The 16,650-nt window shown below is 37.5% G+C and overlaps 3 protein-coding genes across 3 annotated transcripts; all 3 read right to left on the bottom strand.

The window, feature by feature from the left end:
* Positions 1-1,157: 1,157 nt before the first annotated feature.
* Positions 1,158-4,897, bottom strand: cyba (cytochrome b-245, alpha polypeptide). The gene is made up of 6 exons (XM_042485989.2): positions 4,739-4,897; positions 4,432-4,501; positions 3,773-3,847; positions 3,607-3,690; positions 3,409-3,490; positions 1,158-1,941 (listed from the first exon to the last, which is right to left on the bottom strand). The coding sequence occupies exons 1-6, from the start codon at positions 4,794-4,796 to the stop codon at positions 1,756-1,758; spliced, it is 555 nt and encodes a 184-aa protein (XP_042341923.1). The 5' UTR covers positions 4,797-4,897; the 3' UTR covers positions 1,158-1,755.
* Positions 4,898-5,515: 618 nt separating this feature from the next.
* mvda (mevalonate (diphospho) decarboxylase a) lies at positions 5,516-11,151 on the bottom strand. Its single transcript, XM_042488189.2, has 10 exons — positions 10,915-11,151; positions 10,632-10,702; positions 9,619-9,733; positions 9,382-9,528; positions 9,090-9,289; positions 8,772-8,846; positions 8,416-8,634; positions 7,177-7,292; positions 6,860-6,968; positions 5,516-6,404 (listed from the first exon to the last, which is right to left on the bottom strand). The coding sequence occupies exons 1-10, from the start codon at positions 10,988-10,990 to the stop codon at positions 6,324-6,326; spliced, it is 1,209 nt and encodes a 402-aa protein (XP_042344123.1). The 5' UTR covers positions 10,991-11,151; the 3' UTR covers positions 5,516-6,323.
* Positions 11,152-12,730: 1,579 nt separating this feature from the next.
* On the bottom strand, positions 12,731-16,379 carry pdcd5 (programmed cell death 5). The gene is made up of 6 exons (XM_042487244.2): positions 16,193-16,379; positions 14,732-14,772; positions 14,380-14,441; positions 13,938-14,029; positions 13,426-13,497; positions 12,731-13,340 (listed from the first exon to the last, which is right to left on the bottom strand). Exons 1-6 carry the CDS (start codon positions 16,256-16,258, stop codon positions 13,293-13,295), a joined length of 381 nt encoding a protein of 126 aa, XP_042343178.1. The 5' UTR covers positions 16,259-16,379; the 3' UTR covers positions 12,731-13,292.
* Between the last annotated feature and the right edge of the window lie 271 nt (positions 16,380-16,650).

Raw genomic sequence — 16,650 nt, 5'->3', positions numbered from 1 at the left:
ATAGTAATAACTAAAGATGAGTAAATAAAGTCCAAATACAATGAAGAGCTGTAGAGTGTGGCAAACAACATGCATAGTAGAAAATGCACAATGCAAGCAAGGACTATATGATGTAAATAATTGGTGGAAGACAGCAGTATTTGTACTCACGGTCCTGGCATATATGAAGTTCATTTGCCTGTCAGATGGTGATTCTCAATCATTTAAGTTCTGATAATGTTATAATGTCCCTTTTCTTTGTATTGTTTAGTACTTCTAAATATAGGGACTAAAAATAGGCTATTTCTGTATTGTACTTTGTTTTGTATCTTGTGGAAATTAACATTCAATTAAATTGTATGTCTTTAAAGTTAAACCTTTAAGTGCTTTGAAACAGCTCCAGTGTACGGTGCTGTATAAATCAACTTCTTTGGCTCACTTTGCCTAAAACTCTAATGCAGTTCATACTGCTCCAGATCAACACAATCTGTTTTTAGTTCTCTCATGCAGCAGGAAGTGGCAGTATTAAAACTGCCTGAACAAGAACGGCAAGATTTAAAAAAAAACAAAAAACAAATCAAACATCCTTTCTTGTCATGAGGTCAGCACTAAAAGCTGGAAAATAAATAAAATTTAGAAAACTACACATTATTATATGAATTCTTGATTACAAAACTAGACTAAACTAAACTAAACAAACACTATGGAAATCTTACTTATTAGAATGAATAAGATAAATCAAAATAATAATTCTGTATATGTAGAGTACTGTACAAAGGTGACTTGGCGGATGTTACAACCCCACAGACTAAAATGAGGAAGTATCATTTAACCCCTGTGGTATCACAACTACAGCTGCTTAACAGGTCAGCTGTGACCAACAAAAGGAAAACTTAGAGACATTGCAATAGAAATGATAATAGCACGCAGAACTTGTCTGACAGCCAGGCATATGTGTAAATCACACATTGTCTCATAATCATAAGCCAACAAAGGACAGAAACATAACAAACAATGAGAGAAAATAAACACTTGAGATGAGAAAGGGAAATTCTAGAGTATTGAAATCCAGTGTGTTTGCGAAAGGGGGAAGTTGCAAATGTCATTACTTAAAATAATCATCCAAAGGAAACTTGTAAAATAAGATGTATGAAAGCCAAACTCAGGAGAGATAATGATTTGGGTGCAAATAGGGATTTATTTACAAGATATCAAAGTACAGACACAAAATAACATTAAGTGCCCAATACTCTGACACAGCCAAAATCCAATACATTGAAATAATCCTAGCAAATAATGCTATGAAATTGTACAGCGCTGTGATGAGTTGACCTCAAGAAATCCAAAAGTATACGGGGTAAAGACAGAGTGTAGGTACGTATTGAATTACATTATAGGATCTGTGCATGGCAACATAAAAAAGTGGGTGAAACACACCATGAAATACACAGTAAGGTTGCTAGCACAGAAAACAGGTATTGGTTTATACTCTTTATAAAAATACCTACATCACCTAGTCTTTTGACAACTTTTGTAGTTGGTTGCCACTTAGCAGTTAGATTTCATTATTTTCAAGCTATTTCTCTGAAAGGTTGAGGTATGAAGGTGTGGACCCAACATGTAGTAACAACCAGTCACAAGCCTCACTAAACTTTTCATTTGCCCAGAATCACAGAATCCGGGGACGTCCCACTGTGACTGGTTTTGAAGGGTTTCATTGTACCAAGATCTCAGGCAGGCAGGGGGATGGATACAGAGAATGGGGCACTGGACTGGTTACTCGCCAACAGGAATGGGGTTGTCATAGGCTGCTCCCTCCAGGTCGTCTACTCGTTTCCTGCGCATGTCAGGAGGAGGTCTTGGTGGTGGATTCTGAGGAGGTTCCTTGATGCTGTCAGGTGGCTTTCGGCTGATGTCCTTCCTTGGGAGAATGGGCTCCCAGTGTTCACCTCGGATGGCTGCCTAGAAAGCAAGATAATACAAGTCAGTAATGGCTGGCAAATTTAAGATCAAGTTAACTCTTTTGAAAACATGAGAAAAAAACAAGCAGCTTAGCCACGGGTTCATTGCTAGTCTGGCAAATTGCAAAAAAAAAAAAAAAAAAAATAGTATAAGGTGACAAGAAAATGCTGTGAAAATTACCACGGTGAGATGATTAGATATAATTAATCAAAGAGGGAAAATTTTCCAGAAATATATGTTTATAATTTGTATAATTGTATATATTTATAATTCTGTTTATTTTATTTTTAGCACTTTCTGCAGGTCATATACTCGTTTCTTTTTATTGTCATTATTATCTATTTATTTGCTTATTTAGAGGTAATTTTCTTGTAACTTTTCATTACTTTCTTGCTCATTTTTTGGGCCATTTCTTGTTTAGTTCCTCATTGCTTTCTTCTAATGTTTTTGAAAGAAATCAAGCCAATTTGCTCAGGTTTCAAATGGTTAAGCATGCCTAAAACCCATGGATGGATTACTGAATGGGTCTACTTGACAAATGCCAAGGGGCCGGGTCAGGGGTGGGAATTTGCAAATCCTTGGAGGGCGAAAGAATGGCCCGTCTTTCTCTGCCTCTGATTGGCCTACCCTGACATTCTGTAACCCTAGCCAGTCCCAGTCGTCTTGCCTAAACCTAACCAATTCAACTAACAAAGGCAACGAGTACTAGCCACTCATAGGGAGAATAGAGCCGGACGTTCTTTTGCTATCCTAGGATTCACAAATTTGTGTCAGAAGGGCTTTATCTGCAAAATGCCACTCAAATCATCAACTACGAGGAGACTCTAAAGTATCACAAACTCACAAAAAGACCAAAAGGAGATGTAAAATAACTGCAAAGCAAAACAAAATAACTACAAAGAGACACAAGACTACAAAGAGACATGAAATGACCCCAAAAATTACCTCAAAGATACAAAACCACACAAACCTGCATAGTAACCATAGAAAGATGAAAAACAAAATAAAAAGAGGCAAACCGCCATAAAATCTGTGTGTTTTGTTCCTGTGTGAGAGAGGTGAGGGGGCCTTTTACATACTGGCGCCCAGGGGCCAATTGCTTAATGATCAGCCCATGCTAAAACCTATTTTTCAAATACCAATTACAGTCATGGGAGGGTATCCTGTACACTCATAGCTGTAAACATAATTGTAAGTGGATAAACTGTGCAGCCTTGAAAGCTTTATAACTTTGGTTTCCACATCTTGTACTGTTCAGTTCAGGGTCACCTCTGACTGGTCAGATTTCATAACAGCAGGGCCATGTCTCAACAGAGGTACCAGTAACGAAACAATCGCTTCCTTGTAGCCATTTCCTTGTTTATGTCACATCCACCACTTCCTGCCTCATTTAACATCTTTATCAAAGTTGACCATATTTAACTTGTGATAACTGGAGATTTGTGTGACAAAAAGGTACCAACTCACTGCAAGGTAAATGAGGCTGGCAATGCCCAGGCAGACACATCCAAGGACAGTAGCAAGCATAAAACCTCCAGGTACACAGATTCTGCAAAAGAGGGATGAGATATAAAAGACAAATCCTTTGTCCTTTGTTGGAGAGACCGACGGTGAATGAGAGGAATGCTGTCAAGCAAAGGAAAGCGTCAGATAGAATGAACTCACCCAGCATGTAAAAATGCTCTGACATAGTAGTTCCTTGTCAGTGGCCCAAAGGATTTTACACACACGGTCAAGCAGTACTGGCCCCTGAGGGAAAACAAGACAAAAGAATGAGCCTACATTTTGCAAAAATAAAAATAATTATTGCATGAAAATGCCGTGCACTTACGTTCTCGCCACACTTGTACCCTTGGCCCTCTTGCTTCTGGGATACTCAAGTAGACAAACAAACACGCCAGCAGCACTTGCTATCTGTCAAGGCTGATTCATCTCACAGACTTCACCAATAATAAGTCACATAGTAACACTGATGGGACATTGAGGCAATTTTAAATAAATATCTGTGACTGTGAGCAGGTTCAGTAGGTATTGAAAATGATGGATGGACCAATTGTTTCTGATATAAAGGGAATACATACAAAATATTGCAAGAATGTCAGATAACAGGATAACTACTTACTAGTATTTTGTGCTTTCACTGTAGAAAACAATAATGATTCATGTATGCAAATAGAAATGCACCAGACTGATTGATTCAAGCTTAAAAATGGCAGAATATAAGACCAGGCTTTAATGTTAACTCGGAAAAAGTAAATATATTTACTTGGGTCACTTAATCACATCTGAACTTTAGGGCTTCTGACTTTTAGGTTATCATATAAAGGCTGAACATGAGCAACAAACAATTTTCTCCGGCACAAACTTTAGTTTTGATAGCATGTACTTAAAATGGGACTTTGGAAAAACGATACGGAACATTTTCAGTCATTTTCATTTAAACAAGAGAGAACTCGGAAATTTCTGGTTTATGCAAAGTATAAAGGATACATCGCATAGGCAGCAAACTGCCAGCCTCTGAACTGTCCAGCCACCCCCACAATGCCTCCTGTGAGCAGAACTGAAAGAAGGAAGCAAGAAAATAAAATTAAAACTTAAAACAAATAACATAAAACACAGTCCCGTGTTAAAATCATACGCTCTAAAATTCAGGTTATTTTATTCTTGTTGTTGGCTTGAATTTACAGCTGTTTTGAAGTATTTGATGATTTTTTTTTTTTTATTAATATGCAAATGTAAGTTAATTAAACATTCATTTTTTTAAAAAAAAATCTTCAGATAATGTTTTTATACTCACTGAGTCCCGATGCCAGAGCCTGCTCATTGGCCCACATGGCCCACTCTATTTTCCCCATCGCGTGCACTTTACCAGCCCCGGACTCCGCAAACGGCTGTAAGTCAACAGATAGACTCGCAGCTCTGATTGTTTCTATAAGGAAGCAGCTTTATTTACGAGAGGTGAGGTGTGTAATGTATGAAGGCGGGGAGGCAGGGCGGCAGAGGTTTCAGGCGTCATTTCCGAGTAATGCAGGACTACAGGGCGAGAGGAGGGGCCAGCCAGTCAAACCCACCGGACAGGTAAAACTATTTATAGAACAGGTGCAGTCTGAGCAGGTGCAGTATGAGGATCTCCTCTACATCTTGCTGGCTGTTGTCCCTTTTGAGAATGCAATTCTGTATAAATTTTAAAATGTGTCATGTCATGTCATGTTTTGAACGTTGACTCATAGGTTTTTTTTTGTTTTTTTTTAAAAAAAGACATTTACAGTGCTGGGCTGTAAATGTCATTGTGAACATTTTTAAATTTACACTTTTAAAATTTGGCACATTTTTATTCTACCCCCCTTTGCACCTTTCCCTTACAAAAAGTAATCTTACAAAAGCAACCTTGGATGTAGACATGACAAAAGACAAAACAGGAAACAATTATATTGACTAAAATATATTTTATGTCATGATACAGAATGAAATTTACCTGATTTCAGTAGAAATACTTCACCCACAAAGAGACCATTTAAATATTCATTATTCATGCTGTGTTACCTTGAATTCATGAAAATAAACCCGAAAAACTTTTGTGCGCCTTTGCTGAACAAAGAATAAAAAAACGTCAAACATTTTTGACTATTTTAAGTAAACAGGACTGGGACTAAAGGTGAAAGCATATAGATAAGTTGCACTTTTAGTCCTGGTCAGAAAGGGCTGAAGACAAGGCAATGTGTTTTGGATGTGCAGAGCATACGTCCCTGTTTACTTCATTAAAACAACAATATTTGCTATTTCTGGATTCTTTGTTCATTGGCACATGTGAAAAAAGCAAAATTCTCATCATAAATCCATGTTAACATTGCATGTCTAACTGAAAACCCTCATATTGAGGATATTGTACCCCTTTAAATTGTGTTTTCACAAGATTAAAATGAAAACATAATTAAAGTGTCCATAATTATAACACCCTCCTTAAGCATATGGCTACATACTGTACATGAATTCAAATTCAAAAATTCAGATGGAGCAGAGAGCATGCAGTCAGCTGCAGAGGTAAACTGCATTTATGGTTGCATTATGCATCGCTTAAGAGCACACTGACAGTGCCCTTAAGAAACAGCAGAGTGAATTGTTTCACACATCACAGTCGGGCACATGTCCATGTCTGTGACTGAACCAGTTAGTCAAATACAGCTAAGACTGAGCTAAAACAAAACCTCCCTGTGCAGTTTGAAAGAGGAAGGACATGCTAGCATTAAAAATGGTCAGGGAGGTGTCTAGTGTTGCTGTGATCTGTGAAAACTGAATTTCAAATGAATAATGCAGATTTTATCTCTGATGAAACAGCTTCATTATTCCTCAGTGGAACTTTGTCCATTAAGGGCTACAGTGCATCACGCAGTTTCTTTAGGCAGCCCATCAGATCCAAGAAGATGCAGAGTGGGGTCCTCCACAACACGAGGGCCTGGTCCAGCCTTGACGACAAAAGAAGAAATGATCGTTACACTAACAAACTCATCCTCTGTAGGTGTGACTGTGTATAACAAAAGGTATTTTAAAACTAGTTCTCATAAAACCTGAATAAAAATTGCTGTTTAATAAAACATTAAACAAGTCAAAGACTGGATTAATTCTTAAGAGTAACATCACTGAAGCAGAGGAACTACTGTACATCACAATATGTGCCACAATTTTCAACTGAAGTACTGCAACACAAGGTTATGTAAGAGCATGTTAAAAGGAAATGTGGACATAAATCGAAATCTGTTTCTAAATTTGACAATTTTTGTATCACATTTTTCTGCTGTATATCGTGGAGCCTGAAGATGGACACCACGACATAAAAAAAATAGATGAAACTAATTTTTAGTTGATAAAACTGATAAAACAATGCAGCAACCAAGTGATACATCTGTGTGTATTTATTTACCTTGGTACTAATAATGTAGCTAATTCCCTTCGGCATGGGCTCTAGGCCAATAGCCCGTTTCAGCTCGTCAGAGAGAGCAGTGTGGTTAACTGGAAGACCCTTAATAAACCTGCAGAGAAGGAAGAAACATTAAGTGACTTAATTCATAGAGGCTGAAATCAAACACACCTTAATAAACAGCTTATCTGAAACTAATACTAACACCCATCTATCACTGTCTGTTTGTGTATACATATCATATTTTTAGATGAATTCATTAGTTTGTATGTCTGTGAGGGACTCCACACTAAAGCTAAGTAAGTCTGGTGTCAACTCACTGTCCTCCGTTGGTCTCTGGGGGAAAGAAATGCCGAACTGTCTGAACAAACTCGGGAACGTGCTGCTGAAGAGTGAAGATAACAGCGTTGGGTCCTGCATCAAATGTGTAGGCCAACTAGAGGGAAACAAGCAGAGTGTGACCATCATGTAAAGGGTTAAAAAAAAACACCCTGCAAGTTTCACATCTCCATTACACCATCTCAGAAATTCAGCTGCATGAACTGAGACTAACTAACACTGATACAAAGCAACCCAAAACACACATGCTGCCACAGACTAATGACCTGCAGAACTTCTACAGCTTGTTTGTAGTTTACATGTTTTAGCTCCGCTATCTGAAAAACACGTAAAGCATAACTGATATTTTACGAGCAATTTAGCAATTTAAAAATTAAGAAATAAATAACTACCTCCAAAGCGGCCAGAATGCAATTCATTATTACATTTATTATACTATATACAAAATTGAACCCATCACAGTTAACACCTATTTGCTTTCTTTTATTGTTAGAGTTGTGTTATTGTTGTATAATAGTGCATTATAAAAGTAATTGACTGCTGGAAATATGGTATTTTCATAAAACTTGGCTGTCTATTCAGTGGAAAGACATAATTACCTTTTAAATTGGTGCTACATGACCAGAGAAAATGGAGAAAAAGGACTTTGGCATTCACTTAAATGAAAAAAAATAAAAATGAAAATAAAAAATAAACAAGAACAGAAATTATATTAATAGTTATATTATAGCCAAACAGTGCACTGAAATATGTTTCTGAAGACATTTTATGTGGGAAATAGGCAGTGAAGTAACAGAATTTTCTTTTTTTATTTAATCAGCGCTGCTCAGTTGAAGAGTTTGAGCAGAGTTTGGTCTGAGTTTGAGAGAGCGGGAGAGGAGGGGCGGGTCTCTCTCTGGGTCTGCTTCTATTTTGTGTCTGTCTTGGCAGGCATTCAAAAATGTAGAAGTACAATCTGTAGTTTGAGTAGTTCCAGAGAAAATTTGGTGGATAACATGATTTAAACAGGGACATCCAGGCGCTGCCCGTTTGGAGTGAAGTGTACCATTGTTAAGTTACGCATACTAACCACATTATTATGATATAAAGCCTGTTAAAAATGGGCAAAGTATCCCTTCAACAGCAGGTAAAAACACAGCCGCCCAACACTGCAACAAAGTTGAGTACTACATTGATATTTGTCTGCTCCCTCTCAGTAACAGAAGTGTAAAGTTGCTCACCCTCGTCTCCCCGTAGTGTCTGTTATACCGATGCACCAAATTGATGACCTGTTGAGACACACTGTTCAGGTAGAAGATAGGAGGGTACGTGTCGAGGCAAGTTGCATGGAACTGGTTGCTGTCCCTCATGGTTAGTTCAGCAAATGAAGCAAAGTCCTTTTTTCGCACTGCTTCAGTCATCTCGATCATCCGACCCGGGACGACAGACTCGGCCCTGTGCTACACACAGAGAAAAGATCGACAGTCTTGTGAGTAAAAATAAGTTGGCTTTAAACACAGTGGAAGTTAACTTCACCTCCACTCTTGTGAATGAGAGTATATTGAAAAATATAAGCTAATTTAAGTGAACAAAGTACCTTTAGGAGACAGCTTGTTTGCACACTGGTTTGCATCCCAGAGGTGCTGCCAACTGGCTTTCTCTCAGCACTGGCCTGTAAAAAAAAGCACATTAATTACACCTAATATAACTTCACTCTTTTCCATTTAAGTTTGCATTTTGTGCCCTAGTCAAGATGCTTGCTGTACATGATGCACAAAATATTGTCATTTATAAAAGGAAGAAATTTAGTATGTAACTTTCCCAGTAGAGCACAAATGTGCCAAGACATAACTGACTCACATCTTTATTTCAGTCTCTCTCTCAGTCTCACTCAAAATAAAATAAAATGACCTACCACGAGGACAAGGATTCTGAGCTCAGGCCAATGAGTCTCTGGCTCCACCTGCTGGGCTAGACTGTCCTTTCCATCGTCTTTCTGTCCCATGATCCACTGGACAAACCCTCCATACATACTGCGACATGCGCTGCCTGATCCTTGCCGAGCAATCCCGGACAACTCCCCCTCTACGCCAAACACCCGGGCCAGAGTGTAAACTGCAACACAATGACAAAAGAGTGCATAAGAGCGGAGGAGACTGGGTAAAATAGAGATGTAAGAAAGAGCTTTCAATAAAATTTGCACCCACCTAGACAAGCAAATCCAGCAGCTGAGGAGGCGAGCCCGGCAGCAGTGGGGAAGTTGTTTACAGAGCAGATGTGGACTTTGTGAGACAAACCGGTCCAGTCCAAAGCTGGGTCCTCGTCATTACGTCTCTTCCTTGCTAGTCGTCGAACTAAAAAGAAAACATAGAAAGATGACACAATGGCCTCCGACTGCCAGTTTTCTTTTAATCTTTCAGAGGGAAAAAACAGACAGGACTCACTCTCTCTCAGACAGGATTGCAGTCTCGGGTGGGTGATGTCCTCCTCTTTGCCGTTGAGCCATATACGATCTTCCTGAAATGATCTGCTGGTTGCAACTGTTGTGGTTGTTTTCAGCTTTAAAAAGATGGGAGAAGGCAAGGCAGATCTGTATCAGATTGTTAACATCTCATCATAATTACATATTTGCCTCAAGATCTGCACAACATATATGACAACATTTATGTTCAGAGCAAACAGAGCATCAGGCAGGCACAATCAAACAGCAAGGTAATTATATTCTATAATCAGAATCATGTATTTGCACTTTGTTGCAATTTTTTCTTTTAAAGGTCCCACATTGTAAAAGTCAGATTTCCATGTATTTTTGTTAAAAAGCTGGTTAAGGTGCTATATAAATACCGTGAGAGTATGAAAATGCTCAGAAGAAATGCAAACTAACGCTAACACAAAAATGCTATGAGAAGCATAACTGAGTTTTCTCCTTTCGTTGCTTCCTTTTATAGACTTTATTTGATAGTAAAAAAAACACATCCACTGTAGCAGCTCTGAACAAAAGCAACTACACTTTGAAAAGTAGAGATCGACCGATATTGGTTTTTCAGGACCGATAGTGATTATGATTATTAGTAGTTAATGAGACCTATAATAGATAATTGGAACCAATATGCATTTATAACAAAAATTTAAATCTTTCTGTCAATATTTAGAGTTTGTGATATAACAAACTCCACTCCTGAATAAATAAAAAAAGCTCCTTTTGGTATTACCAAGTAAAGGTTCCCCCATGCTGACACCTTCTTTGCACTCTTGAATTAATTAATTTTATGGTCAATCAAGACACAGATAATAGGAAAAACGCCAAATATCGGCCCCAATAATCGGCCAGGTCAATAATCTGTCGACTCCTATTGCAAAGCAGCACACTGGTAAAGCTGAGAACTTGTTTTCTTACAAACACACAACACACGCACATTTCTAATATCTCTGATGACAATGGTGTTTACTCAAATACCTGGTCTTGATGCAATGTGACGCTTAATGAGGAGTTAATGGGGAGAATTAAGTCTTCATTTCTCTTCCCCCCTGAAAAGAAAGTTGCATACAAGGTGCATAACTGAGGTATCATCAGATAGACACAATAAAACAATATAACTTCAACTTTAACGCCTAGTATTCAGTGAGACATGATACAAAAGTCACCACGTAAGAAACGTGTATTTTCGTTTAGATTAAACTTAGTTAGCTTCCAAAAGCTACAAACCTACTACACAAGGATAAGCCGAGGAGATACTTACAGTATTTAATGACAGCTATATTCACAGGAGCGGTGCATGTAACTAAGTTCGGCTTGTCCATACTATCACCGGGCATAGCTCGTTATATGAATATATGTCTGTATTGATAAATCTGTGTCTGAATACTCCAAAATACACTATTCAACACTGCTCTCGTGTTTAACAGTTACAGTTAGCTAGCAATACAACCTTACTACAGCTTTTCCCCGGGGCCTCCCGATTGGCTGGTGTTGAACATGTGGCTCACCCTGTGACCAATCAGAGCCGAGCTTCTATATTAAAGAGTCTGAACAGCCAATGAGAGATCATCTGACGATAGTCGTGCGAAAGTGGGGCAAGGACAGGGACACATCCCACAGGTGTTCATCTCTGTGTACCTGATGAATGAATGGGGTGTTGAAGTACTTAAACAACGTATTTTAGTAGTATTTGAAGGTAATTATACTTGGGTATTTCCTGTTTGTACTACCTACTAGCGTAATGCCACTAAATGTCAGAGGCAAATTCTACTCACATGTGCTGACCTTATGAACTATGGTCTGCTATACATTAAAATAAGCAATACATGACACTATATTTTTAATACTTTAACCCTTTGAAACCTGGATTGTCATCTGTTTTTTCCACAAATATCCAACCTTTTGAACAGTGAGCAAATTGGTTCAATCACTTTGGAAAACATGGGGGAAAAGGCGATGACATGAAAGGTGAAAGGTGACATGAAAATTACTAAAAAAAAAAAATTAAAATTATCCTAAAGAAAACACAAACAGGAAAAAATATCAAGAAACCTATATTTAAAATTCTACTATTTTTATATTTCAAATTGTTACAAAAAGTATATACACAATAAATACATATCTTTTTGAGCCTTTTTTGGTTTGTCTGTTATTTCCTTTTTTTCCCCATACTTTCAGGTAATTTTCTTATAGTCGTTTTTTCTAATTTTCCTAAAGTTTTGGCCCATGTCTTGTGAAGCTCTGCTGATGTTTTTGAAAGAAATCGAACCAATTTGTTTAGGTTTCAAAGGTTTAAGTACACATTGCAGATGGCACTTTTACTTTTATAAAAGTTTTTAAATGCAGGAATTTTGTTCCTGCATTTAAAGCATCTTTGCACTTTCGTTAAATAAAGGATCTTAAAACACCTTCCAACAATGTTTACAGGATAAATACTTTTCTTGTAGAATTGGATGTCTCTCCTCTCCCACTCGGTAATGCAGGAACACAAAAGTTCAAAGCAATAATTAACGTTATTAAAAGTATCACTAAATTATATTATTTGTTGACTGTTAAGTCTGACTTGACTGTTAAGTAATGCTTCCTCCAGCTGGCTAATTTAAGGCAATGCAACATTTATAAAACGCATTTCCTTAGGTTATGGTCTGTGACTTGTTACTATATACTAATTGTGGAAAAGAAGTTTGCTTATTAGCACCATTGTTTATTGTACTTAATTCAGAGCATTTTCAACTGTTAATTGATAAAATCACATTTATCCTCCATGCTTTTCATTTCAAAAGAAGTTAGGATACATCTGGAAATCTCTCGAAATCCCCCCAAAATAATAAATGGTTGATTTTGCAAAAACAATCAACCATCCATAAAGAACCAGTAAGTCAGCTTTTTCTTGGTGGTGCCGCAGCATTTCTCTGTTATTGTGTGGAGCACATGTACAGCTGTGACAATTGTGTGTCTTGACTCTAGGAATATGATCTTTGTGAAAATCCCAAATAAAAAGCTTTTAAAAGGGGTTGAACACTTGGTCATATAATAACTGATCATTTCAAAAACTGTTAATCAGAAAAACAAACATATGAATTTAAGGCTTTTTAATTTTTTTTTATGTAAACCTTTGAGATACATGACAGCAAAAAGAAATATGCAGCATCATCCGAAACTAAGGGGAAACTGGCGCTGAGTAAAAAAACAACATATTGTATTCACAGAACAATCTAGATAAAATGCACCCGCAACAATGCATTTTGCCTAGCTTCTTGTGATTAAGGAACAGAAGTCAGAACATGGTCAAAATAAGATGGAAAAAATGTGTAACTACTGAGAGGAATCAGAGGAGTCAAACAGTGCCATGAGCTGTCAGGTGTACAACACAAGCAGAGCAAATCTGTAGCAACTTGACTGTAAAGAGATTGCAAAAGAACACTTTATTTGACACTGTGTGTATTCTACCCCCCACCACCTAATGACACAGCGTCAACTCCACGTTGTTCTTCCTTCTTAGTGATGTAGTTTCCAGAGACACCCGGAAGGATGTTCGGCATCCCAGGATTCAGCTAACAGGTCAGAGATGGTGTCAGAGTCCCAGTAATGCATGTCCTCATCCGATTTTTCGGCTTGTCTCAGGGCTCCAATTTAAAGCTAGTAATCATCCTCATCATCTGAGTCCATCACCCTCCGTCTGTTGAACTGACAAGTACAGAGCACAAACGATTTAAGATGGACAAGCGTCTGATAACGAATCAAACACAGGAGGAATTTCAGTGGAACGTACTTTGACTGTTGTCTTCTTCTCTGTTTGCTGACTGACTTGTTGCAGAATCTCGATCAAGCCCGACTCTGAAATCTGATAAAAGAGACAATTCATTCATTGAATAGCCGATATCAGGAAGAATATCATCAACATTAGAGCTTAAAGCATCGAGAGGTCATTGTAGGTTTTACTAGGTGGAGCCTGAGCTTGACGCTCCCACGTCTCCTATTGTCCCAATCTAGGTCAATAAAAATTCACAGGACCACTAAGTCCACTTTCACAGTTTACGTGAGGACACAAAAATATACAGAACAATTGTCCAGTTACAAAGTTAAAAGATATCAAACACAAAAGAGGGAAAAAAGAGAAAAGGCAGAGAGGTGAAAAACTGTTCTGCTCTGCACTCTCTTTTCTATGACTGCCCCTCACGTCCAAAAACTCCCCCTCAAAAAATAAAAATACAGGCAATTAACGACACACTGGGCAAACAAACACTAACCGTCTGCATTCAGGCTCCTACAGCTTTGTCTTACCTTTCCTCCACACTTTCCCATACGAGCCATTTGAATGAGATAGTTTTCAACTGCGTTGGCCTTCTCAGGCTTTACCAAAGCAAGATTGCTCACTGAAAAAGAAAACAATGTTACCACCTCGTGTGCTCATTTGATTGGCATACCAAAATATATTAATCACACAATATAATTCAAACTTGGAGATAGAGGCCTCTCTTAAATGGACGGCTGTGTGACACTTATTTTAATTAGACTGAAGAAAAACCAAAGACTTAATAAAAGCGTTGCAACTTTTGTTATGGATCTAATTTCATAAATGTTTGTATTACAGGTATTCACCCATTTTTAAAGTATCCAGTAAAATATTTTTGAAACTAATACCGTTTGGTTCTGCAGAAGCACGATTTATTTCCAAACAGATTCCTTTCAACAGGCTGAACAGTAAATCTGAGGATACACTTACATCTGGCACGGGCAGACTGATCGAGAACTTGAGCCAATATAGAGTTCCTCATATCTTTTTCTCTGTGAATAAAAAGTAAGAATATTAGCACATCAGCACCACCTGCAACTATATGGATAGAAAAATATATTTATTAAATTGTAAAGCCATCAGAACACTGATGGGTCTCACAGCTACACTGACAGGTTTAATATCATATTAACGGTTTGTAACTTTGTTTCCAAATGAACTGTGGCTTTGTGACCTCAATCATCCCATCACAGTTTGGATATCACGCAGTGCACAGGTTAATGTTTATTTACTTGAGTAATAAAGAAAGTGTGTATGCTTAAAATGAATCAACACATGTCACCTTTGCTTGGCCTCCTCTCCTTGCTGATTATTTGAAGCATCCTGAAAGAAAAAGTGAGACAGCACCATCACATGTAGGTTATATTTCTGCATTCAGCTAACTGGAGGATGTATAACCTAATAAAGAGAAGTATTTCATACCAGACCAATATTGTTTAAAGTTTAAATCAAACATGTCAAAGTAAAACATGATGTTTGATTAAAGATCTGTTGATATTCAACGAAAGACCAGTATCAAGGCAACAGGTAAAGGTGTTTAAGTAGGACACTTATCTGTACAGTTTAATACAATGAGAAAAGCTGGAGTCAAATGGCATCTCTGGACTTATGTTGTCATGTTTAACTATACTTTAGTTTAAAAAAATAACTGCCAACTTTCTTACGCTTTGTGCCTGGAAGTACATTAACAACATGTTAAATACATATAAACCTGTATCTTAGTTTTGCTGGATATCATAAAGTGCTGGATTGTTTTTCTTTTTGTTTTACATTTTAAGTAATCTATGTATACCCTGAACAACGTTGAACAACTTTTAATTTTATGTTGCCATTTATCTAATCTGCTTTCTGAAAAAGTTGAACGATTGTTAATATTATTATAATTCTAAGTTTTTACTTCCTATTTTCTAATACTACTTTAGTCAGCCACTGAATGTGGCAGGACAGAGCAGAGAGGTCAAGCCAGGAAACTGATAATGGAGATAAATTAATGGAGGAAGAGTTAAAAACTTTGGTAATATGATTATTGTTAAGCACTGTTTTTTTTTTAATGTTTTCAGACATTAATTTTGTTATATATTATATATATAAGTTTTCATGTATAGTTTTGTCCCTTCTTTACAAATAAAATCATATTGCTCAGTTCTGCATCTAACTAACTAACATCTATTTTATGTGACTGAAGCATTTAAGAAATTGTAGGTATGCACGATACTGGATTTATTTAGCCGATATTCGATATGAAAAGAGCAAATTTTGCCAATATCGATATATCCCCCCCCCCACACACACACACACACACTTTGATATATGTCTATATAAACCTATATATATATATAGATACGGATACGGTCGGTCCAGGAACACAGATTTACAGACCACGACACAAACACAAAGGGAGGTTAAATTATGTTCATTCACGTCTTTGTTAAATGCTGTGTAGCTAACGCTGTCACTGTCAGAGGCTGTGCGCTCTCCCATCGACACAAAGCTAGCAGTGACAGTGACAGGATGTTGTTACTGTGATTTATCACGGTCTTCTGATTTATTCACAGTTGGTTTACATTGAGCACGGGTCTCGTGTGTTGGCTGTGTACCTGCTTTAAGTGACAGTTAAGTTATTTGAGGTGTGATGGCTGGTTTAGCCTCACTAGCTAACTTTAGCTGCATAACTGTTACTGAACTCGGCATCTCCTTATAAGGCGGCCGCAAACACGCTCCCGAGCTCATGCACAGTCCTTACCCCGCGTTGTGCCTGAAGCTCCGCCATTCTTTGCCGCCTAATTGCTTCTAATTCGTCGTCTGCCATGGTGGACTACAGTAATATGGACCTAAAAGACTGAAAATTGATGCAGTTCCGTCATAAAAGCGCCCTATACTCCCATCAGAAGCAAGGCCCTGTTCAGTTCAGGGAAGAGTAATCAAAATCCGATCCATCACTCAGGGTGAAGCAATCGAGCACAGAGTAAGGATACGAAAAAGAATTCAGAATATTTTTTTTTAATTTAATTTAATTTATTTTTATGTTTATGTTTATGTTTATGTTTATGTTTTATGTTCTTTGTCCATTGTTCTGTAACTGTTTTTGATTTTATTTATGTATGTATTTACATTGTTTATCAGTGTCTGTCGTTTAGTACTTTTGTAACTTTGTTTTGAAAAGTGCTATAAATATAAAGTTGATAATGACGACGACGATGA

The sequence above is a fragment of the Plectropomus leopardus genome, chromosome 1 (genome assembly GCF_026936395.1).
Source record: "Plectropomus leopardus strain MGB_pleo_1.0 chromosome 1, ASM2693639v1, whole genome shotgun sequence".
Lineage (NCBI taxonomy): Eukaryota > Metazoa > Chordata > Actinopteri > Perciformes > Serranidae > Plectropomus > Plectropomus leopardus.
This window is presented reverse-complemented; position numbering and strand designations above follow the sequence as displayed.